Source organism: Stylophora pistillata, chromosome 11, assembly GCF_964205215.1.
Source record: "Stylophora pistillata chromosome 11, jaStyPist1.2, whole genome shotgun sequence".
In the NCBI taxonomy this organism is placed as follows: Eukaryota; Metazoa; Cnidaria; class Anthozoa; order Scleractinia; family Pocilloporidae; genus Stylophora; species Stylophora pistillata.
Genome location: NC_142529.1, coordinates 22,974,895 through 22,999,892, shown reverse-complemented (window position 1 = coordinate 22,999,892; position 24,998 = coordinate 22,974,895). Strand labels below are relative to the sequence as shown.

The following is a 24,998-nucleotide window of genomic DNA, read 5'->3' as shown; positions in this document are numbered from 1 at the left end:
AACTAAGAGATAAGAATACTAAATATGTTAAAATGAGTGGCGTAACCAATTGCAAAGAAGCAATGCGGCAAGCATTAAAAAAAGGAAGGCTCACTTTTAACTACAACTGTAAACCGTAACAAACTCCCAAAACAAGGCCTTTGGAGCCCGAAAGGGCAAGTTAGCAACAAAATCAAATGAATCCAAATCATGTTAAATCTAAATTATTTCTCAGCTTTCAGACGGGCAAAAATTTCACCATTCACTTTAGACTTTCCTGTGATTCTAAAAATGTGATTTACTTAGCTTCCTGCAAGAAATGTCGTCTGCAATACGTGGGATCTACTACTACCGACTTTAAAGTGAAATTTCGAAATCACAAATCTGCTATGCTCACAAACAAAACAACTTGTGAAGTAGCGATACACTTTAACAAAACCCCACACACCCTGGACGATTTTTCGTTCCAATGCATTGATCAGGTACAGGCCCCCTAGTGGCTCTATCGAAATCGATAGGCTTTTGTTCGCAAAAGAGGCTTATTGGAGTGCTCAGTTGTTCTCTTTGGCACCCTATGGTTTGAATAAAAGAAAGGAATTTCATTCGAAAAGTAGAATTTGCTAAAATTAATTTTCCATCTTATATTAGGCGCTACTAATTGCTCGTTCAATGGCCCTATTCGTGTATTTTTTCGGCCCTTTAGGTGTGGATTGGACTCAGAGGCCCTGCCAAGGGATCTTATTATGATTAGTATCATTCAAGGGCCCCTCCAGGGATTTTGTTGCTAATTTGCCGTTTCGGGCTCCAAAGGCCTTGTTTTGGGATTTTGTTACGGGTCCAGAGTACATGTTATTGTTATTGCTATTGTTATTGTCTTTCATATTACAAAAACGTTGTTCAGATTTCTTTTTAGAAATAATCTGCTCAATAACTGGCCAAGTCTTTCTCAAGTCTGAGCTAACTGAGACTAGTTTGTCATGAAAATATTTTTTCCTAGCGTCTCTGAGAAAATTGTACTTATTTCGATACTTGAACCTTTCGATACTTAACCTCCTCCGATGATAATGAAATTGTAGGCCTAAATAGTAACATCTGACAGCTACTCAGTAATGCAAAAAAACGGCAACTGTTCGAGGTTCTTTCACTCATCTTCGCCGCTTAGATCAATGAATACAAACATTTAAGTGACAAGTTATTCGTTGCTTTAATGCTTTCCTTACTCCTTTAATATCCCACTTAAACATCAATCATTTTGAGATTGTTTACCACGATATCTGTACATTTAAGCTGTCTACTGATCGCAGACTAGGAACGAGTTTGTAACAATTTTGGCGGGAAACTCTGGAATGATACATACAAATTTTATCTGTGGTCTCTAGTTAACAATTACAAGCTCAAAAAATTTATTGCGTGATAATTTATGAGGACAAGCCAAAATTATAGTTATCGTGTATTGCAATCGCGAACTGATTTTAATTAACCGATTTAGTATAAATCCACTGGTATTTCACAATTTTACAAGAATTTTACAAGAAGAAAAAGTATTGTCTTTATTTTATTTTGTTTACACCTGCGGTCCGCACTCATACATGAGGGAGAACTTCGCAAGTTTGAAATATTCAGTATCCATTGACGTTAAATACTGAATTCCAGCTCCTACTGGCTAAAGCATGCCATATTTAATTCTGCAAGAACGATTTATAAGGTCAAGTTCGAGACAGCGCTAAGATTAAGGGCTGTGTTCAGTAACCTACGGAATTCATCTGAACATCTATAATGATAAAATATATTTATGATACGTATAGTGTCTTCATTGATTAAAAAAGATATATATTTAACAAATGGTAAACACCACAGCGTACACTATTGAGTTATGGTGCACGCGGGAGGTTGCTAAGCACGAAAGAAGCATAAGAGTAGCGCGAGGCGATGGCCATTTTCCATTCTAGTCAACTTGACTTTGAAAACAAAACAAGTCATTTCAACTAGTTATATTGATAAGCAGGGATTACAACTTTCAAAAGTCTATTTTACTAGGAAAAATATCTGCATCTATACCGATAAAAGGCCTATCAAGGTATCCGTAGGATGAGGGGACCATCACCTTGGTTGAGATGCTAGCTACTCTACCATAGCTTATATCGCATATCCATTCACGGTTTGCTGTATCTTGTCCGCAAAATGACAACGTGCCCTAATCAAGGCGCTTGGGCCGTTCTGTTAGCGATCTACCAAGCTAACGTTCGGGTAGCCGCGTCTCCAAAGTCTTTGATGGAGTCAGATAAAACAGTTTAGGGTGTCCGTTTGACCCATTTCATTTATCTGTTCTTGAAAGTGTGTAATATTGACATAACTGACCTGTAGAAAGAATGTGAGTAAATAAGTAAATTACACGTAAGCTCATCACAGAAATATTCCCGAAAAAATGGAAAGCCTATATGTAACCTGCTAAAATTTCGCTTGGGGTTAGATCGGAAAGCTCGTAAAATCGAAATCAAATCCTCTTATAATCTGTTATTAGGAAACTTTCATCACATCACTGTGGTTTTCAGAAAGGTCCAAACTTAGACTAAAGGTGGCAAATCAGACTATATACAGCAAAAATGAGATACCGAGAATTAAAAAATTAATATAAAAACTAAATTAAAAATTTATAAAAAGCTACAGTCGAAATATAAGAAGAATGAACAAAAAAGCCACTAAAAATGCTATGCTTAGAATTTACAAAGTCAGGTACATTTCTAATGCTTTATCTAGGTTGTTCCAATCTTTTAGAGAGTGATAACACACCCTCTGTTCACCCCAAGTTTTGGTTGCGAGAGGTAGTCTAAGCATATTTCTATTTCTTGTGTGTTATAATTATGAACGTCTCTGTTTGCTAGTAGCTCCATTGAGTGATCCATGAGGCCATTAATACACTTATAAATATATATATAAATATAGCGATAATAGAATCTACGTCCTTCAAAGTTGAGCAGCTTTAGAGTTACGAGGGCATCGATAGCTGACGAATAAAGTGGCCTGTTTGATGCGATTTTCGCGGCCTTATTTTGCAAAACCTGCAGGTCATTCATAAAGCCATATTGTTTTTGGCTTGTTTGCTAGTTGGCGTATTAATGCAGAAAACCTTCTTACCCCGGCCCGTTTAGTGTCTTATAAAGATTAATTATCCGCCGGGAATAACAAATTTCTTTGTCGACTCCCTTCCCCGTCCTCCCCCCCTCCCAAAAATTAGGGACCTTAAGTAGTCAGGACGGCAACGCCGCGGACGACGTCGATTAAAAAATTGATTTATCCGCTAAATTTCAAGTTAAAATGTCGAAAATAGCTGCATATGTTTACCGTCTCTTACGGCGCCACATCTCAATCTCAGCACCACTTATCTAAGCATCTTTGAGTTCCAAATGGAAATTAAAATAATTTGCTGTCGCAGTTTCCATTTGCAGACGACGCCAATTTTGGTTATTTCACGTTGTTGTTTTGTAGAGGACGGCTGAAATGTACAAAGTTTTAAAACGCACGTGCTGAGCTATTGTTCTGCCCATTAAATCTTTTGTTTTACCATGTCCTCGTTGCCGTCGTCGTAGTGGTTTGCTTAAGGTCCCCCCTGAGAGGAACAAGGGGAAGCTGCAAGTGTCCCAGAATATGTGAACGGGAGTGTAGCGTGAGTAACTTAGGTTATATAATCTTTCAACATATCCATACCGCGGGCTCGCACAAGATCGAGTACAATTTTGAATGAAGATCTTTAAAAGTTGGACGATCCTTCGGAGTCTCTTGCCAGCACTGAAGCATAATGTCATACCTAAAATGAATCAAGAATGAATCAAGAATGAGAGAGGACGAGGAGTTTTTTCACTTTCACTGCAGTGCAGTTTGTAATGTGAAAAAGAGACAGACACATCGTGCATATGATTAGCGGATCCATGTATATTGGCTATTTCCGTTTCGTACCTTTATATTTAGTACCTGTGGTTTATAGAAATGAAAATATATGTGAAGCCTCGGTCAAATACAGGAAAAAAGTTTCGTAAACTAGTAAAGCCTCTCTCATTAACAAACACCACACCCAGAGCTAAAACCTCGCAGGTTTTTTTAGCTCTGCAATTTAGTTTTGTATATCACTTACAATATTTTAGAGCAATGCGGTGGTTTCTCGAGTCTAAAACCATCCTGTAACATGGTGTAAAGTTCCACAATGCCTGTAACTCCAGCATAAGGTCGCTTACCTACAGCGGAAATTTCATCACAAATAAAATAAAGCTCCACAGTTTTCAAACGTGTACTCCTAAGAAAAAAACCGAACACTCTGAAAATGCAGACCTTAATTAATGTAAAGATATTTTGATAATCATATAATAGATAAAATATATTACATTTTCAGATAAAATGAAATGAAGTGTGCTTTATAAGTACTATGGCGCGAAATGTGTACCTTTTTCTCGGAAACTCACCGAGGGTGACGATTTCCCACAGGACGACACCGAAAGACCAGCTATAAATGATTCAAAACATAGGGAATTTAGGTTAAATTCTAACATCGTAATGATAATATTTTGCTCATTTATATTTTTAATTGTATATACATATCCTAGTCGACGCTGTGGCTGGCCACGGCTTATCGCGCAGGCACAGCTATGGTTTTGTTTTTATTCTAGGCATCCAGATGTATATACTGCCGCATAATAATAATAATAATAATAATAATAATAATAATAATAAGTGAATAATAATAATAAGTAAACGTTATAATCCATGTTTTGGGGGCTACTCCAAGGAGCTGAAGAGTAGTGTTAGGGATTTGCTAGGAGCAGAGCAAAGTAGAGAGTGCGAGATCTTTCAAGGTCTTGAGCTGAACAATATACTCGCAACATTAGGAAATTTTAGGGTTTTGTTTATTTATTTATACGATTTTCTTTTAACCTATTTATAGAATTTGAAGTTGATTTATGCATGACATTTTAAATAGTATATTTTCTGTAAATTTATACACAGAGTTAGCTACGGTTTGCTGCCTAGCTTTAGTGTTTTTTGTTTTTGTTTTTAATTTGTTTGTGTTTTTTTTTTTTAAATCTGGCATCCAGATCTGTATAACTGCCATAATAATAATAATAGGTCTAAATTCATAATCACCACCAGACCATACGGGATTTTTTTAACAAAAACTTAAATTACTGAAATTGCCTCTATAAGGTTTCTAAGAAAAATGTATACTGTAAATTTGTTATATCAACATAAAGATCATGTCTTAATTTCAAAACAAAGATGATAATTTGTAGTAAATTCTAGAAAAGTTGTCATGTTTACAGATATGAACTCTGATCCTTTACTTACGTAACTCTTCCGTTTTTAGCCCAAAGACACTAAGAAACTTTCAATTACTGTTTATTAAATTTGTTAGCGCGCTTTGTTTGATTTCCATTCCTTGACTAGCGAATATCCGCCCAAAGCTAGCTACACAAAGCATTATTCATTTCTACTTCCCCTTCGTCAAAGTGTAACAACTAAGTTCCTCTACTATTAGCATGTAGTTCAGTTGCGAGGAGTCGTTGTAGCGAAACCATTTCGGAGCCAAACGGAGTTTAGGAGTTTTTACCTAAAGCTAGGAGTTTAGGAGTTCTCTACCTCGGAGTTAAGATCCGATATAAGTTACGCTTGTAATATTCCTCATTTTTATCATTTCTAGTTTCGCCCTATTCGTTTATTCGTAGCCTTTCCGTTTTCTTTACATCGAACTTTCATTTACCCGTTTTATAGTTTTTAGCGCTTGTGCTGTACAAAGACTGTCAGCTTAAGTGAATAAAGAGTTTGATGCTGCTACTTGTCTAAAGTTCATCACTGTGGTTAACCTGGCGAACTCCGGTGCACAACACCACGTGTCTGCGCCATTGGGAACGCGACAAAATTTATTCAAGCAGTGGCACACTAAGTTAAGCCAGAAAAACCCTATCGAAAATTTAGAAAATTACTCACACATCAGACATCGTGGTGTTGATTCCCCTGAGACTTTCCATTGACATCCACAGCCATGGAACTCTACCCTGTGATTTTGTAAAATCAGCAAAGAGCACAGCATTCTCAGTGAGACTTTAACTTAAACCCAGGGAAAAAGGGAGGATTTTGGGGCGCACATTGTTTCTCAGGGGTAATCGTAGGGGTACCTGTCATCGCCAAAAGAGTAGAAGGAAGTATAAGGGAGGAGGAGCTAAAGAACAATGACTGCCAATTAACTGTTAATGAGAGGGATCATGAGACTATCACAGAGTGTTACGGAGGGGGGGAGGGATAAGTATCGTGACACAACCAAATCCTACCCCCATAGCCTACTGACGAAAATAAAATGACATTTTTGTACCCCTGTGCATTTGATATACTCTCCGTTCTTTGAAATGTCACGTGACAATCCAAAATCTGCTACCTTGGCGACCAGTCCTTTACCGATCAAAATGTTTCGAGCGGCCAGGTCTCTGTGAACACACTAACGTAATAGCAAAATGACGTTAGTGTGTTAGTGAAAGTGTAACTCAGGTGGCAACATAATACTTTGTGCTACTCCCCAAAATATTTCATTTCAAAAATGATTTGATTTTTTTTAATCTGACATGAATGTCTCCTTATCTTTTAGACTGATTATCATCACATTTTCTCACCAGAATTTATACACGATGGACGAAGAGCTTCCTTCTCGCATAGTGTTCATCAGAGAGCGATGATGTCCTGAGCATTGCCGATTTGTAATTACAAAAAGGACGGTCCAGTCCTGTCTGTAATCGTACGAGTGATAAACAAAATCGGACGACTGCGAAACGGGAGCCCGATTTTGTTGATTACGAGTAGGATTATAGACCGAATTTGATGAGAGGAAGTCTTATTAGCAATTAATCAAAACTATGACAAAAGTTGAAGGACGAACGAGCTATCGGTTAAATGTTTCATTGAAAATAACAACAACAACAGTTAACTCGGCGAAATGCCCGGAAACAACGCAAGAACACGACGCTTACACTGTTATATTACACTGTCCAATTATAAGCATGACGCTTACCTGGTGCTGAAATCAGGTTGGTGACAACCACTCATGTTCGAGAATTATTTTAAAAACAATATGAAATGATTATCATTAATTTTCCGAAATGCAAAATGGTTTTAAATATAATTATTGGACAATCCACTTTCAAGATTCATAAAATACAAAGAACGCACACTATATTTAAGGTGGGCAAGTCAAAAAAAAACAAGCGTACATCCAAAACTAACCAGCTTGCTTTCAAGGTGTTGCATTCCATTTGCGACATCTTTGGCGATTCTTAGCAAATCTCTCTCGGACAGTCTAGACCAAAGGTTTGCATAATTTGCATCCTCTGTGCGAGCAGGAATACGGCTCTCAAGCAATATCCGATCCAGACTTCCATCTGGTACGAACTCAATAATCACACATAGGGGTTCTAGAAGACAAAAGTATGTGACATGAAACAGTGATGGGAGAGCTTAAGAGTTGTCAATTCCCGCGGTGTTTGTTAAAAAACATACCTCAAAATAGGATACATTCCGATTAGGTGTTGAAAGTGATACGGGATTGCTTTGGTTTTGTTATCCTTCGGTCTCTGATCGGTTTAGAAAACTAAACTAATGAGATGCCAAACAAAAACCAATTGTGAATTGGTTTGCCCAGATTTTCCCCGCTCTTTTGGGAATTACCTGCTTTTACTTTGAGTCCTGATTGGCTGATGATGACAACAAATTTTGCTTTGATTGGCTGATTTTATTATTCTGGTTTTGGGTTTACGACAGTCAATTAGAAACTGCTGTATCACCTGGAAGTTTATATTTTAAGAGAGAGAAGAGTTTGCGATGGAAAGGCGATGTAACATGTTGGTTACATTTGACAAATTTCACTTTCAGCTTATGCGAACATGTTGAATATTTCACCAAAAGACTACCAGGTTTTTCATAGGTTGATTTTTTTTTAAGTATTTATTTTTTCTTGCTAAAAAATCATTCACTCCTGCTACGTAATAGAAGGAAATTAATTCTTATGCTCTATCAATTATTTTCTTATAACTTAAAGCAGATCTCTTGTACCACATGATTTTACTGCCGAGTTGGACGCTTCGTTGACATAAGAAACCACTTCCTTGGCTAAAGAGAAACAAACCAATACTCTCCTGATTATAAAGCTTTATCTACTTCGATGTACCTTCAAATGAGCATGCTCCAACTAAGCTCACAATATTTTTGTGGCGTCCTACTTTCTTAAGCATCTCTAACTCCTGGATTAGAGCCATGCGCTGCTTTTGGTCATTGGTATCTAGAAATAAAGGCAGAAACTGTTAAACAAAGGTAAACTCGATTTTCGAATAGGGAGGTAAAATGCGAATAGCGAAAAAGGTTGGGCAAATCGGAACAATTTCAAAGTGCTCAGAAACCAGCCCGGTTATTTTCTCTTTTGTCTTGGCCACCTTAACAATACTATTACGAATGATTTGAAGGACAGATTAGGGGAGATCTGGGTAATAATGTAATTTTATTTTGGAAGGCTTCTCTAGCCATCTGGGCACAGCTGTCCAAAGGGTGGATAACGCTATCAAATAGATAAATTGCTATCCAGTGGATAATGGTTGACAAAACTTACCGCGCTGTGCAAAGTACTGAGATTTGTCTAGTGGATAGCGTGACACCTTTAGAACAACCAGATCCAAATGACTTTATGAATAGAAACAGCGTCTGACTGTATCTAACCTTTTAACATTTTAACAGCGACGGGTAATTTGTTCCCATCTCTTCTCAAATAGTTTCCCTTCTTAACGACTCCGAACTCTCCTCCACCAAGTTTCGTTTCTAAAATTTCCAGTCTTTCTCGAGGAATTTCCCAGTTTCTGTCAATTTCCATTTGATCTAGATATGTCTCATTGTCAACAACCACAACCTCTTCTGCCCCTGAGTTTAGCACTTCTGCTGGCGCTTCTATAGGGATCTGCTGGCTATGATCTCTCAGCTGATTCATGATGCCCGGTGTAATTTCTAGCATGGAAGTATTATTCTCGTTGTTTCTCTCCTATAAAGAAACAAAAAGAAGCAGTTTGAAGCCCAAAGGTTGATGCTGCTATATTCTGAATGAAATGAAAGCATGAAAAGCCTACGTTAAATCTGGTTAACCTGTGACCAGTAACATTTTTTCCACATCTGATGACGTTATCGATCATGACAATCAAATTAAAAATGGGCAAAAGTGCTTTGGCAGACATTTTTGTTGACAAGAACGTATTGCAGAAGCTACAGGTTTATGCCGGCGAAACGATAAATACGTGCCTGGAAACAACGGACACAATCAAAGTATATCTCCTCCAAGCATATTGCGTCAACATGGAAATGCAACACTCATTGTAGTAGTTATACAGTTTCCCTCCCTTAAAGCAAATTTATCGTTATTTTCATCCATTGGAATAGGCTAAACACACAAACATCATAATACTAATTATGATAACTCTAATTATCTTATTATGCTAATTGTATCATACCATAACCAAAGAGTCGTTCCTCTTTCTCCTGATTCGTTTGATAGCAATTGTGATTAACACAACACAAACGAGTACTGCAAAGGCACCAACCGATCCCCAGATAAACTGGATTGCACCGCTGGGTTCTGTAAATCAATGGCATAGTATGTTATATCTTCACCACGTTAGTAACATTGCGCCGAGATATTTAGGGTCGTTTTCTGAGTCATGGAGTTGCACTCGTAAAAGTAAATAAATGGAAACTTTTAAATAATCGTTATCCGCTTTAGAAAAACACCACAAGAGCAAGAATGAACAACAAAGAAACATAGACGAAAACGGAGAGCGAGGATTCACACGGATTTCAATTAACAAAGTTGTAAATTTTACGATGCACAAGACATAACTTTGCTCTTGAAAAAGGTGGACCACAGAGAAATCATGCAATAAGATTTACTGTATGGATTAATTACTCTTGGCTCGATTTGTTTCTCAGGTCATTATTAAGACTATCATACTTACAAGTGCAGATCAACCTCTTCTTGTACAGTATTCTAAATTTCAGTACATAATTCTGTCTGTCTACCAAAGGGATTGGAGGGGAGGGAAAGGGGGGGGGGGGGTAGGGGAAAAAAACAATCAAAATTATTTTTACTCACTGTCCTCGTCTGTTCTTATTTCGATGGGTTTACTTGGTGGCCCATTTCCAATTCTGGTAGTAGCTAGGACCTCAATTTGGTAGACTGTGTACTTTTCAAGCTTCTTCAATTCAGCAAATTTTGAGGTCACTACTGTTTTTTTGTAAGGAGCATCTACATCCATTAACTTTTTGAACTTGACAGTATAGCCAATGATGTCACCATGTTGCTGGTCTTCTCGCACATCATTCCATGTAACTTGGATGCTGGTTGAACTGGTGAACTGACCTTGTACCATCTGCGGAGGACCACTTGGCCCTTGGTGAAGAGGAGAAATAAGGAAAACCATTTTCAAACATTTCAATTAAAGCGAATGCAGCGAATAGAAATAAAACAAGTAGGCATGCTCTCTCGTCCAGTCCGAACTCTACAAAAACGCCAATCTGTAGAATGATAAGAGCTAGACAAAAAATATATATAAAAACGGGCAGATAAATTCATTAGAACCCTGGATTAGAGGGTTGAAGTTAGTTGAGTGGAGGATTGAAGGAAAGCCTAAAAGTTGACTGTGTTCACTTAGTATTAGTACTCGCCAAATATTGTCAGTAACTTTGGGACATTGAGAGGCGGCAACTTCATAGAAAACAGACAAACAGAATTTGACTGAACATCAACAAATTGCTCTGTTACTGCATTCTTAGTGATTTTGTCTTTAGCATTACTTTCATTGCCACTTGACCTTCGAAATTGAAATTCACTGGCAATAGATTCGTATGCTGAGGCTGATTTACTTAAGTCGATTATCAAAACAGAACAGAAATAGTCTTTACAAGGACCCGACGCGATCTGGTTAATGTTGCCGCAACTTGTAGTCAGTAACACAAATTATCATATAAGCCGTCCAGCCCCGCTTGCGCAGTCAAATAAAAAACCATAGTGAAAGCTGACGTGTGCAGGGCCAGACAAGTTAGCGTGAACCGATCCGAAAAAAGCCGTCCGTCCCTAGTGCGCTTGTACAGTGACACTGTTCGCTGTTGTTACAAAAAATGAGTGACGGTAGTAAACAAAAAAAGAGACAATGCGAGTTTCTTGCTCTGACTCGAGTCATTGTATTGGCACTTTTTTGTGGTTTTCCCGCGCATGTCAGTCTATTAAAACAACCTTTTTAGAATTCTTTAAACTTAGTAAGAGGTCATTTGATGAAATGTTCGTTGACTGAGTTAGGTGGGGTTGGATAAGAAAATATTTGGCTTTCGTTTATGAGGCACGGACCGCGCAGCGCTTAGTCGGTACGTCATGATCTCGAGCAAAATGTTTTCCAGTCCAGCCTCCCATTCAGTTAATGAGTAGAACATGGTATTTGTGATGAGTTTACTTTAAAAGGTCGCATAGTTGAAAATCAGGACTTACTGTCTTCGTTTGTTCTAAAGGTCTGTGGGTTGCTGTAAATCCCGTCACCTTTGATTGTGGATGCCAACACGCTGATACTGTAACGCATATCCTTTGTTAGACCGGTCAGGTTCACGTACAGTTTAGGAACATTAACTAACTCATACATGATAGCCCCACCAGATCCATTTTCAAGGATTGCCCGATAGCGGACGTTGTAACTGACAATAATTCCATTCTGTTCAGCAGACAAAACCTCATCCCACATGACTAATATGCTTGTTGAAGTCGTATTGACAACACTTAAATTCTGAGGTACACCGCTCGGTTCTGTAAATCAATGGCATAGTATGTTATATCTTCACCACGTTAGTGGCATTGCGCCGAGATATTTAGGGTCGTTTTCTGAGTCATGGAGTTGCACTCGTAAAAGTAAATAAATGGAAACTTTTAAATAATCATTATCCGCTTTAGAAAAACACCACAAGAGCAAGAATGAACAACAAAGAAACATAGACGAAAAGGGAGAGCGAGGATTCACACGGATTTCAATTAACAAAGTTGTAAATTTTACGATGCAGAAAACATAACTTTGCTCTTGAAAAAGGTGGACCACAGAGAAATCGTGTAATAAGATTTACTGTATGGATTACTTACTCTTGGCTCGATTTGTTTCTCGGGTCATTATTAAGACTATCATACTTACAAGTGCAGATCAACCTCTTTTTGTCCAGTATTCTAAATTTCAGTACATAATTCTGTATGCCTACCAAAGGGATTGGAGGGGAGAGAAAGGGGGGGTAGGGGGAAAAAAGCAGTGAAAATTATTTTTACTCACTGTCCTCGTCTGTTCTTATTTCGATGGGTTTACTTAGTGGCCCATTTCCAATTCTGGTAGTAGCTAGGACCTCAATTTGGTAGACTGTGTACTTTTCAAGCTTCTTCAATTCAGCAAATTTTGAGGTCACTACTGTTTTTTTGTAAGGAGCATCTACATCCATTAACTTTTTGAACTTGACAGTATAGCCAATGATGTCACCATGTTGCTGGTCTTCTCGCACATCATTCCATGTAACTTGGATGCTGGTTGAACTGGTGAACTGACCTTGTACCATCTGCGGAGGACCACTTGGCCCTTGGTGAAGAGGAGAAATAAGGAAAACCATTTTCAAACTTTTCAATTAAAGCGAATGCAGCGAATAGAAATAAAACGAGTAGGCATGCTCTCTCGTCCAGTCCGAACTCTACAAAAACGCCAATCTGTAGAATGATAAGAGCTAGACAAAAAATATATATAAAAACGGGCAGATAAATTCATTAGAACCCTGGATTAGAGGGTTGAAGTTAGTTGAGTGGAGGATTGAAGGAAAGCCTAAAAGTTGACTGTGTTCACTTAGTATTAGTACTCGCCAAATATTGTCAGTAACTTTGGGACATTGAGAGGCGGCAACTTCATAGAAAACAGACAAACAGAATTTGACTGAACATCACCAAATTGCTCTGTTACTGTATTCTTAGTGATTTTGTCTTTAGCATTACTTTCATTGCCACTTGACCTTCGAAATTGAAATTCACTGGAAATAGATTCGTATGTTGAGGCTGATTTACTTAGGTCGATTATGAAAACAGAACAGAAATAGTGTTTACGAGGACCCGACGCGATCTGGTTAATGTTGCCCCACCTTGTAGTCAGTAATACAAATTATCATATCAGCCGTCCAGCCCCGCTTGCGCAGTCAAATAAAGAACCATAGTGAAAGCTGACGTGTGTAGGGCCGGACAGGTTAACGTGAACCGGTCCGGAAAAAGCCGTCCGTCCCTAGTGCGCTTGTACGGTGACACTGTTCGCTGTTGTTACAAAAAATGAGTGACGGTAGTAAACAAAAAAAGAGACAATGCGAGTTTCTTGCTGTGAGTCGAGTCATTGTAATGGCACTTTTTTGTGGTTTTCCCGCGCGCGTCAGTCTATTAAAACAACCTTTTTAGAATTGTTTAAAACTTAGTCAGAGGTAATATGATAAAATGTTCGTTGACTGAGTTAGGTGGGGTTGGATAAGAAAATATTTGGCTTTCGTTTATGAGGCACGGACCGCGCAGCGCTTAGTCGGTACGTCATGATCTCGAGCAAAATATTTTCCAGTCCAGCCTCCCATTCAGTTAATGAGTAGAACATGGTATTTGTGATGAGTTTACTTTAAAAGGTCGCATAGTTGAAAATCAGGACTTACTGTCTTCGTTTGTTGTAAACGTCTTTGGGTTGCTGTAAATCCCGTCACCTTTGATTGTGGATGCCAACACGCTGATACTGTAATGCATATCCTTTGTTAGACCGGTCAGGCTCACGTACATTTTAGGAGCATCAACTAACTCATACATGATAGCCCCAACAGATCCATTTTCAAGGATTGCCCGATAGCTGACGTTGTAACTGACAATAATTCCATTCTGTTCAGCAGACAAAACCTCATCCCACAGGACTAATATACTTGTTGAAGTCGTATTGACAAGACTTAAATTCTGAGGTGCACCGCTGGGTTCTGTAAATCAATGGCATAGTATGTTATATCTTCACCACGTTCGTGGCATTGCGCCGAGATATTTAGGGTCGTTTTCTGAGTCATGGAGTTGCACCCGTAAAAGCAAATAAATGGAAACTTTTAAATAGTCATTATCCGCTTTAGAAAAACACCACAAGAGCAAGAATGAAAAACAAAGAAACAGACGAAAACGGAGAGCGAGGATTCACACAGATTTCAATTAACAAAGTTGTAAATTTTACGATGCACAAAACATAACTTTGCTCTTGAAAAAGGTGGACCACAGAGAAATCATGCAATAAGATTTACTGTATGGATTACTTACTCTTGGCTCGATTTGTTTCTCAGGTCATTAGTAAGACTATCATATTTACAAGTTACTTTAATAAAAAGTAAACTAATTTACGCTTCAAATCAGCTTATTTATTTAAACCACATTTAAATAAATAAATGAATTACTTAATGGAGATCAGACGGTCCAAAAGCGACCAAATTCGAGCTCACAAAATGAAACATGAAAACATCACTTTTTGAAAGCGAGATGAGTAATTTAAGAGAAGATTACAGGATTTTAAGTTTTTAAATTCAGACTAAGGTCAAGAGTTAAATAAAAAAAAAAATTTCTCCTGGCTAGCAGCTAATTACACTAACAATGACACCCTCGAATTACCAAAGAGAAAAGTTATTGATTGTTTGTCAAAATCTCTTTGTCGGCACCTTGGGAAAAGTAGTGGTAACAAAAAAGAGAATATCAAAACAGTACTTACTATCCTGGTCTGTTCTAACAACAATTGGGCTACTTTCTAGTCCACCACCTTTCGAAGTCCACGCAAGTACTGTGATATCGTAATCGACGTACTCTCTAAGACCTGTTAATTCCTTTTGAATATCATTGGCGCTAGCTATAGCACTTCCAGCGTGACCCTCTGTTTGTGATCGGTAAGTAATGATGTAACCTGTGACAGTACCATTCTGATCAAATGCTGGAACTTTACCCCACTCTACCAAGATGCTGGTTGAGCTGGTGTTATGTCCTCTCACATTTAAAGGAGCAGCAGAAGGTTCTTAAAGGAAAGTTCAAGAAACAGGCGTTCATTTATTTCAGAAGAAATTAAAATAATAATAATAACAGTAACAAACTGTTGTGAAAGCATTAGAAACTACACTTCCTCAAATTGGCTTCTTTGTCTTTCATTTTTTTGCAACTTGGTTGGTTACTTTTAACGCGCCTTTAAATCTGATTGTTTTTTAGTTTGTTTTTTTGTAGTGTTGCTTTTTCATTAGCCAGGGAAAAGATGCAATTTAGAGCAAAAGGTAGCCTATCTGAAAGCTAGAAGGTAATCTAAGTGAAAAACGCCTGTAATAAAAATTTAGTTTAATATCTATTTACTATTTTTTGTAACGTTAACTCAACAGGAGTTGAATTTGGTAAATTTATACTGAGATAAAGAGTTTTCAAAAGACGGAATTTTTACTGGTCGTCAGTCACATTAAAGAAAATGACTTGACTAAAAAGCATGATAGGACTCGGACTGTTTGTTTGGAAATAATAATGGTAACTAAAGGAAGCGAATGTAATTTGGCTCGAAATCATATGTGCGATTTCCAAATCAAACGAGGGCAGGGAGAGTTTGATTTGAAATAAAAAGTATGAATTCGGAACTAAATTGCACGACATCATGATCAATTTCCACTTTTTAACACCCCTTTTAAAATCGTTGACTTGTTTATTTGTAGTGTTGCTTTCTCCTGGCTGAAAAAAGGATGCAATTTAGAGCAAAAAAGAGCCGATCCAAAAGTAAGATAACTAACTTGATAACGTAACACCTACTTTTTTAATATTTTTAAACTCAACTTAAAGGAGTTTATCAGTTATTTATCATTTACTTTACAAAAGCTCTGAAATATTTTTTTCGTGTAGTGTTGCTTTCTCATCGGCTGACAAAAGAAAAAAGGAGTTTTTCATGGTCATCAGTAGCAGTATTGCCACACACCCTAAAAAAACGATTTCATCTTTAAAAACATTCAGCTGGAAAGTCAACACAAACATCAGTTTCAAACGTAGACAACGGAGTCTGTCAAAGAACAGTACTTACTATCCTGGTCTGTTCTAGCAACAATAGCAGGGCTACTCTCTGGTCCATCGCCTTTCGAAGTCGACGCACGTATTGTGATGTTGTAATTGACATACTCTCTAAGATCTGTTAATTCCTTTTGACGGTTATCGGGGCCAGCCTGATCACTTCCGTTGTCACCCTCTGTTTGTGAGCGGTAAATAATGGTGTAACCCGTGATGATACCATTCTGTTCAAAAGCTGGAACATCATCCCACTCTACTAAGATGCTGGTTGAACTTGTGTTACGTCCTCTAACATTTGAAGGAGCAGCAGTAGGTTCTGAAAAAAAAAAAAAAGTTCACGGAAAAGGCATTAAAATATATCTGAAGTTACACACACTACAACAAAATTATTGTACCGAAGGATGACCGGGACTCACACGGGAGCCTTTCTTCTTGACTATCAAGTCGCTAATCCTATCCTTATTTTGAGTAAAAAATAAACAACAAATCGCGGAAAGAAGAAAAGCTGGTAGTTGTACTCATAAAAACCGGGACAAAAGATAGCAGTATTACCACACACCCTAAAAAAACGATTTCATCTTTAAAAACATTCAGCTGGAAGGTGAACACAAACATCAGTTTCAAACGTGAACAACAGAGTCTGTCAAAGAACAGTACTTACTATCCTGGTCTGTTCTAACAACAATAGCAGGGCTACTCTCTGGTCCATCGCCTTTCGAAGTCGACGCACGTATTGTGATGTTGTAATTGACATACTTTCTAAGATCTGTTAATTTCTTTTGACGGTTATCGGGGCCAGCCTGAGCACTTCCGTCGTGACCCTCTGTTTGTGAGCGGTAAAAAATGGTGTAACCCGTGATTATACCATTCTGTTCAAAAGCTGGAACATCATCCCACTCTACTAAGATACTGGTTGAGCTTGTGTTACGTCCTCTAACATTTGAAGGAGCAGCAGTAGGTTCTGAAAAATAAAAAGGTCACGGAAAAGGCCTTAAAATATATCTGAAGTTACACACACTACAACAAAGTTATTGTACCGAAGGATGAACGGGACTCGCACGGGAGCCTTTATTCTTAACTATCAAGTCGCTAATCCTATCCTTATTTTGAGTAAAAAAAAAAACAAATCGCTGAAGGAAGAAAAGCTGGTAATTGGACACATAAAAACTGGGACAAAATAAAGCAGTATTACCACACACCCTAAAAAAACAATTCATCATTAAAAACATTCAGCTGGAAAGTGAACACAAACATCAGCTTCAAACGTTGACAACAGAGTCTGTCAAAGAACAGTACTTACTATCCTGGTCTCTTCTAACAACAATAGCAGGGCTACTGTCTGGTCCATCGCCTTTCGAAGTCGACGCACGTATTGTGATGTTGTAATTGACATACTTTCTAAGATCTGTTAATTCCTTTTGACGGTTATCGGGGCCTGCTTGAGCACTTCCGTTGTCACCCTCTGTTTGTGAGCGGTAAAAAATGGTGTAACGCGTGATGATACCATTCTGATCAAAAGCTGCAACATCGTCCCACTCTAGTAAGATACTGGTTGAGCTGGTGTTATGTCCTCTCACATTTAAAGGAGCAGCAGAAGGTTCTGAAAGGAAAGTTCATAAAACAGGCCTTAAGATATCTCAAACGTTATTTTGTTAGCATCAATATTTGTTTTTTCATGGCTTACAGATCTCTCGGCGGCTCGCGTGTTCAAGTTGATCTTCCCAAAGTTTTTCAAAAAGGAGTTGGTCAGACTACAGGTCTCTACAATTAAATTCAATAACAAAAGTCCAATAACAAAAAGGAAACACTTACTGTCCTCAGCCGTTTTGACATAAACAGGATCACTGGCTGGTCCGTCTTCAATTTTCGTCGATGCAAATACTGTGATGCTGTAGTTGACAAACTCCTTGAGACCAGTTAGATTTACTTGACGACCTGGATAATCCACTGCTGTACTGTTCCTGTGATTCTCCATCAGTGAGTGATAGCTAATATTGTAACTCGTGATGATACCATTCTGGTCAGCTTGTGGAACTTCATCCCATGTAACTGAGATGCTTTTGGAGCTGAGACTTTGTCCTTCCACATTGGAAGGGGGAGCAGTAGGTTCTTAAATAGAGAAAAATATAAATTCATCTATTGCGTTGTTTAAAATTTCAAAATTAAACGATTAAGCGAGAAAAAAGGAACGAGCTCCAAAAAATTATAGAAAATACCCTCTACAACTTTATCTAAACAAAAGAGTACTATCATAAACTGAGCCCTCAAATCAAAATACTATTTAAGGATATGGATTTCCTCTTATAATCTTTGAGAGAGCAAAGGGATTTGGGTAATTAAATGTGCAGTAGCAGTGGCATTGCTTTTCGACCGAACAGAAAACACTAGAAAAACTAGAAGAGTAAGATAAGCCAAAAATTTAAAAAAAGATGATTTTAACCCATCTGTTCCTGCAATAATTACTACAATTTTGAGCGCAAATCCCGTGCGAGTTGCTCCTGGGTGAACAGCAAAGATATTCGGAGTTTCTGTGGCCAATCAGAGCGCGCCTTAGACGATAACCAGTTTTAGTATTAACTTAAGACTACTAATACCAGCAAGAAAACGACAGTACTAAAAGTCGCAAACATTGCCAGTCAGCTTAAAATTTAATAGGCTGTATCGGTTTCCATGGAAGCACTGTAACTTTACAGTGTCGGAATATTTACGACCAATTACATCGAGAATTGCATAAATATATTGCAACTGGAATTTAACTCACCGTCTTGTTGTGTTTGAACGATTTTGACTTCACTTGATGGACCATCTCCAACAACAGTGAATGCTAACACTCTGATGCTGTAGTTTGTAAACTTGATCAGATCACCTAAAATTACATCGTCTTCCTTTTCTTGATCCTCAAAAGAGATGTTGATGAAACTTGTGACGTTGTCCCCATCTGGTAACGCTTGATAAATTACTTTGTATCCTTTGATAATTCCATTACGATGTTGCTTAGCGACAGCAGCCCAGCTCACAGAGACGCTTGTGGAATTTTTAACAATAGCTTGGACACTTTTTGGCGAGTCACTGGGTTCTAAAGGTAAAAGCAAAATGCAACGTTGTCAGGCAATCTTTTATGTAAAAGGATGTTATTGTTATACGTTAGACTAACCATGAAAACCCTGTTTCGTGAGGAGCATTCAGTCAAGATAGAGCAGCGCGTGAACTCGACATGGCAACTCAATATCTGTAGCAGGTATTAGGTTTTATTATCCAACTACACCTAGACGAGTACAAATAACGCCATAGACGAGTACAAATATCACGCGATATTTGTACTCGTCTATTGTAGTACCGGCTAAACAGGTCTTCTCCCATCGCGCAAGCGAAGAATTCGATTGTAGTTACGAAAAGAGAAAGTGGCGGACAATTTGAATCATATTTCCGACGACGAAGAGTCAGAATGGCTGGCAAATATAGATCCAAGTTCATTAGATGAATCGAACGAAGAAAAACAGCTTGACGACCACAAAATTTCTTCATTTATTGAAGAAAATAGAAGCAGCAGCACAACAACGCGCCAATTCCGTTCCGCTTCGCATACTTCTTTCACGCACTCCCCGTAAATAAACATCCGCGAAATTCGCCCGCACTGAAATAACAGTTTGGCGTGTTGGATAATAAATAACTTATTAGACGTTTTGTTGTGTAGTATCGCTGAGTATTTTTACTCAGCGATACTACACAACAAAACGTCTAATAAGATATATTTATTACATCGCTTGCAGCGTCCGTGGGCAAGATAAAGCGAATTTTGTGTTCTGATTGGCTGCCCGAGCGGGCATGGTAGGCCCATCTTGCCCACCCAGGATTGCCGCATTGATCCCGAGCATGAAATAAACTTTAAACTTAAACTTTAATGATAAATACTCCCAAAAAAAGGTTTTTCAGTACCTATTTACAAATATGAAAGCTAACTATATCTGACAAGCTATTGTTAAATTCTAAATTCTGTCACTCGATCATTCATTCATGGCAAGTTTCAGGACTTTCTTAAAGGCCTTTACAGATGTAACGTTTCTCAGGTCTTCGTCTAACATGACTCGAGCCGGCAGAATTGAGTAGCGTTTGGCAGATTATTTAAATAAATACAGAAGAGCAGCGGCGAAAGAATCGCTCCCTGGGGGACTCCGTGGGACTCATTCGCTCCGACGAAGGGCTAACGCTCGAAACGTCAGCTTTTATAATCGTAACGGTGGCCAATTTACCATTTCAACTTTGTTGATATATTCAAAGGACTCCGCGTGTGATTGGTAATGGATCTGATAACACACAATCTATACGCACTGATTGGATCCGATCTGAAAGGTAGCTACGGAACCACTGAACTACGGTGGGTGAGGCACCTACAGTGGAGAGTTTCTGGAGTAACTTATGATGGCAAATACTGTCGAAAGCTTTTGAGAGGTCGAGTAAGACTGATGCACTGATTTCCTTTTTGTCCATCGCCTCTAAAATTAGATCGGTACTATAAATATTCAAGGTCTCAGTTGAATGGAATAACTCATTGCCGCTTTGATGGAATGACAAACGGTTACGTGACGTTTGGTAGGTGATAAATTGTTTTAGAGCAATTTTCCCACAAATGTTAGACATAACATTAAGTAGCGACAATGGCCGATCGTTCAAAGGTTTTTCGTGGTCTCCCTCTTTTAGGAGTGGGATGACCTCAGCGATCTTCCATTCTGATGGAAAGGTAGAGGTACCGAGTGAGCAGTTGACTATCTCAGTAATAGGCCCGAGTATTACTTGTAGAGCGTCTTTGAAAACTCTAGCTTTGGTTTTGTCGGGTCCTGGTGCTCTGTTTAATGGTAAGGACAAGATGACACGCCTCGCATTTTCGATGCTCACGGGAGTGAACTCGAAGCAATCATCGGAAGATGATATAAGATCTGGTATAAATGAGTTTGAAGGGATGATATTATTTCCTAATGCTAGCTTTGCAACAGCTTCAGCCGTGCGACTTCCTGCGGATGAAAAATATGAATTAAACTCATTTGCCACGATATGAATTAAACTCATTTGCCACGATCTTGAGGTGTTTAGAATAGACAAGTTTCTCTTGTGTTTTCGATGGAATGATGTTGTTGATCACTTCCAAAGGGATCTCGAATTATTCATATTGTTTTGGACTTCTTGATATGTATGATGTTTTTCAGCTTCAAAGAGAGTTTTTTTCACAATATTGCGGGAGGTTTTGTATTCTGCCGAGCCGAATTCATTGCGCGTTAAGAGAAAGCGACGATGAAGACGGTTTCTTATTTTCATATGATCCTTGATCTCTTCGGTGAGAAATGGGCATGGGCGGCTGCGGATCTTGACTGTCTTTATCGGATCGTGTGCATCAAGTACTTGGCGAAAAGCGTTATTAAAAATGTATAACTTGCTGTTTACATCAGGTGCAGCAAACACTGAAAGTAAGGAGTCAGAATGAGACGCCAAGTCGAAGGTGAAATTCTCGGGATCATAGTTCTTATAGCTGCGCAGTGTTATATAACGAGGAAAGATCTTGGGAGATTTCAGTTTCAACACAACGTAAACTGGAAGGTGGTCACTAATTGGAAAATTAATGACACCACTGTTACGAACATAAGAGGGGTCTGAGACTAATAAATAAATCGATTAAGTACTACGTTCGTAATTCTTGGACAATTTCGGTCTTGAAAAGGCAAAAAGCGGCAGAAGATAGTCAAAACAAAGAAAAAAGAAATGACTCCTTGAGTTTGTTGTGCTACAAACACAGTTGGCTTTCTTTTCGGCTGTCGAAGTAAACAAGTCATTCTTAATTCTTACTAAAGCGAAATCTTGTTGCAATAAAATAAATCCTTTCTTAACCAAGCTTGTTCGGTCAAGATGGCTAGATACTCGCTTCGTTCTTTTTTTCGCATTTTTATGGACTTCGACTTCGTCTCCGTCCACAAAAAAGCAAACAAGAACTCGGGAAATATCCAGCCATCTTGACCTCACGCTTGGTTAACATAACATTACGCTATACCATGTCAAGTTAAAAGTCTGGGCCCGTTGTTCAAAAGAGAGTTCAGTCTAAACCTAGGGTTAAATCGGCCTAACCCTGGGTTAAATCTTAAGAGGAGGTTAGTTGCGTGGTTCAACGGAAGGTTAACACTAACCCCGGGTTAAACGAGGGTTAAATTTAACCCACGGTGCGAGCAGGGTTAAATTGTTAACCTCCGGTTAAATCAGGAATAAAAAGTAAAATGGCGGACTTGTTGTTTTGCGATTTACGCAGAAGGCGACGGCGAGAAAGGAGATTTAGAGCCTGAACTAAGTGTGAAATCGACGATTTCACAGACGAAGAGCTGCGTGCTCTTTACCGCTTTCGACGAGAGTCTATTTTATTTATTACCTATCTTGTTGCCGGTGATATCAGTTGCAACACTCGACGGAATCACGCCTTACCGCCGCTCCATCAAGTTCTAATTCCTCTCAGGTTTTACGCCAGTGGAAGTTTCCTACAAGTTATAGGCGAACTTCGGCTGTTGTCCGCATTGCCGCACCAACAGCGTTTACAGCATCGGCGATTTTTTTCCACATTTCATTTTTCTCTGATTGGTGACGTAGTTTGTAAACTTGCTTTAAGCTAAAGGTTTTCTTCGACTTTTTCTGTCAAAACGGCAATTTTTGAAGCGCTAAAATTTTGTTTTCGAGCTATGCGTGAGATAGCTAAGGAAGCCATTTTGCAGAGCTCCCAACTTGGTCACCATGGCAACATTGTACGAATAATTTATTATGGGATGCTAACCGCGGGTTAAACGCGCTTAAGGTAACTAGAGGTTAGCTAACCTGTCCTCTAACCACGCTTCGAACATCGCAATTTTAACAGCGAGTTAATAATAATAATAATAATAATGAACGTTCTTAATACGCATTTAAGAATCTCAATGCGCTTACAATAAATAATAGATAATAAACTCACGGTTAGGAAATTTAACCTCCGGTTAGGCCTAACCAGAGGTTAGCCTTGGTCAAACGGCGCATGATAGTGGATGATAGTTGATTCTCTTCAAACTATCATCAACTATCATTCACATGGTCAAACGGCCAAAAAAATTCGTGATAGTTGTTTTAGTATATACTAAATCAGTGAGATAATATACACCACCAGAAATTGATTTTAATTCATACATTCCAGCAACGATTCCAACATTTTCACGCGCGGAAGTGAACAAGGGAGGTTACGCAAGATTAATTTGCATTTGTAAACAAAATCTTTCTCAAGTTGGTTTTTATCGATAAACTCTGGGTTAAAAACTTACACCATTACCTTTAAACACGGCCAAACCAAATTTAATCGCTTTCTTTGCGTTTTCATGGACTGCGTCGTTAATTTGAGTGATTTCTTTGCTTGTGATGGATGCAAACTGGGACGCCATTTTTCCCCGAGTTGCTCAGAGGTAAATAGCAAAGGATATTCGGAGTTTGACTAGCCAATCAGATCGCGCCTTCAACGCTATCCACTGTTTTAGTGTATACTAATTAAACAACAACAAACATATGAAACATATGTATGAACTGCGGTTATGAAACGTATATGTGCACGATCCTTCGCAGTAAAGCACTATTTGAGCAATAGTGAAAATCAGACCTGAAAAAAATTTCAGGCCTGTACGGGATTCGAACAACTGACCTCTGCGATACTAGTGCAGCGCTCTACCAATTGAGCTAACAAGCCAACTGGGAGCAGGCCATCAAATTTATTCGACATAAACCCGTAGATGATAAATCGTAATATCAGGTCATTACTCCATCTCGCCGTTCAACGTTTAGTGAAACGCTGTTTTTTTCGGCGGCGTCTCTTCGAATTCCTGCGAGTTGACGCTTTCTCCAGATTCTTGGTTTTCAATATTTTCTTTCTCATTATTATTATCTTGGGTATAAAAACCGAATTTGTGAAGCTAAAGCTGAGCTTCGCGAGGAGCTTTTGGCGACCATTTTAAACGAGTCCGCCGATTTTCGGGGAAAACAGCTGACCAAAAACTATCATGAACTATCAAACGCGTGGTCAAACGAGAAAAACTATCATCGACTATCATGAAGAATTTGAACAAGCTCAAACTGAATGATAGTTGGTGATAGCTGATGATAGTGCATGATAGTTGGTGGTCAAACGGAAGCACGCGCTTCAACTATCATCGACTATCATCAACTGTCATCGACTATCATTAACTATCATCGACTATCATCAACTATCATCGACTATCATCAACTATCATCGACTATCATGCGCCGTTTGACCGGGGCTTTAGTTTAATCTGTCTTTTGAACAACTGGGCCCTGACTAGTTTCCAAGCCCCTTCTCTGTATAGCGTTCTCAAACTTTTGCAAACTCAGAGAAGTGTGTCTCCTTTTAGCAAATTGTTTACAAAATGTATGATAAAACATAGTAAAAAATATCGAATTCAGTTTTCGCATGATATCATTAATCAAAACCTGATGTCTGTGATAGATACCTTCAGTTAGCCTTTAGCTTAGGCGGATGACAAACTTGTCAGTTTTGATCATTCTTGATATCATGCCAAACCTCAACAAATAATTGCTTACTAAGCAAACAAGAATATCGTAAGTACTTTATATTCTTAGTCTGCTCTGTAAGTTGGAGATCCTTTCCCAAATGGTTTAAAACTTGCTGCAGGAGTCAACTTGAACGTGGGTAGGAACTTTTAATAATTGTTAATTTTGAATTTTTCCCTCATAGCCTCTCTTTCATTTCAATCAATGAGTCAGATAATTACCAATAAGGAACAAACCAAATAAAAAAAAAAAATACAACAACTTTGAACAATGAACTTAAGGACCTTCTTCATTTGTAGTAACAGTC

At 38.5% G+C, this 24,998-nt stretch overlaps 1 protein-coding gene across 1 annotated transcript in view; it reads right to left on the bottom strand.

Annotated features, from left to right (window-relative positions):
• Positions 1 to 1,158: 1,158 nt before the first annotated feature.
• The window catches only part of LOC111347581 (protein sidekick-2-like), a 94,914-nt gene continuing 71,074 nt past the window's right edge, over positions 1,159 to 24,998 (bottom strand). Inside the window, exons 5-25 of the mRNA XM_088737658.1 lie at positions 24,976 to 24,998; positions 18,882 to 19,196; positions 17,933 to 18,229; positions 17,421 to 17,720; positions 16,782 to 17,081; positions 16,137 to 16,436; positions 14,808 to 15,104; positions 13,732 to 14,040; positions 12,342 to 12,638; positions 11,525 to 11,833; positions 10,136 to 10,432; positions 9,498 to 9,622; positions 8,719 to 9,034; positions 8,177 to 8,287; positions 7,237 to 7,424; positions 6,335 to 6,457; positions 5,953 to 6,020; positions 4,415 to 4,474; positions 4,109 to 4,267; positions 3,685 to 3,784; positions 1,159 to 2,337 (exon numbers count right to left, since the gene is read on the bottom strand). The exon at positions 24,976 to 24,998 is cut by the window's right edge and continues 298 nt beyond it. Of these exons, the coding sequence (XP_088593784.1) occupies positions 2,257 to 2,337; positions 3,685 to 3,784; positions 4,109 to 4,267; positions 4,415 to 4,474; positions 5,953 to 6,020; positions 6,335 to 6,457; positions 7,237 to 7,424; positions 8,177 to 8,287; positions 8,719 to 9,034; positions 9,498 to 9,622; positions 10,136 to 10,432; positions 11,525 to 11,833; positions 12,342 to 12,638; positions 13,732 to 14,040; positions 14,808 to 15,104; positions 16,137 to 16,436; positions 16,782 to 17,081; positions 17,421 to 17,720; positions 17,933 to 18,229; positions 18,882 to 19,196; positions 24,976 to 24,998 (4,375 nt within the window). The 3' untranslated portion in view covers positions 1,159 to 2,256. The remainder of the gene's footprint in view (positions 2,338 to 3,684; positions 3,785 to 4,108; positions 4,268 to 4,414; positions 4,475 to 5,952; positions 6,021 to 6,334; positions 6,458 to 7,236; positions 7,425 to 8,176; positions 8,288 to 8,718; positions 9,035 to 9,497; positions 9,623 to 10,135; positions 10,433 to 11,524; positions 11,834 to 12,341; positions 12,639 to 13,731; positions 14,041 to 14,807; positions 15,105 to 16,136; positions 16,437 to 16,781; positions 17,082 to 17,420; positions 17,721 to 17,932; positions 18,230 to 18,881; positions 19,197 to 24,975) is intronic.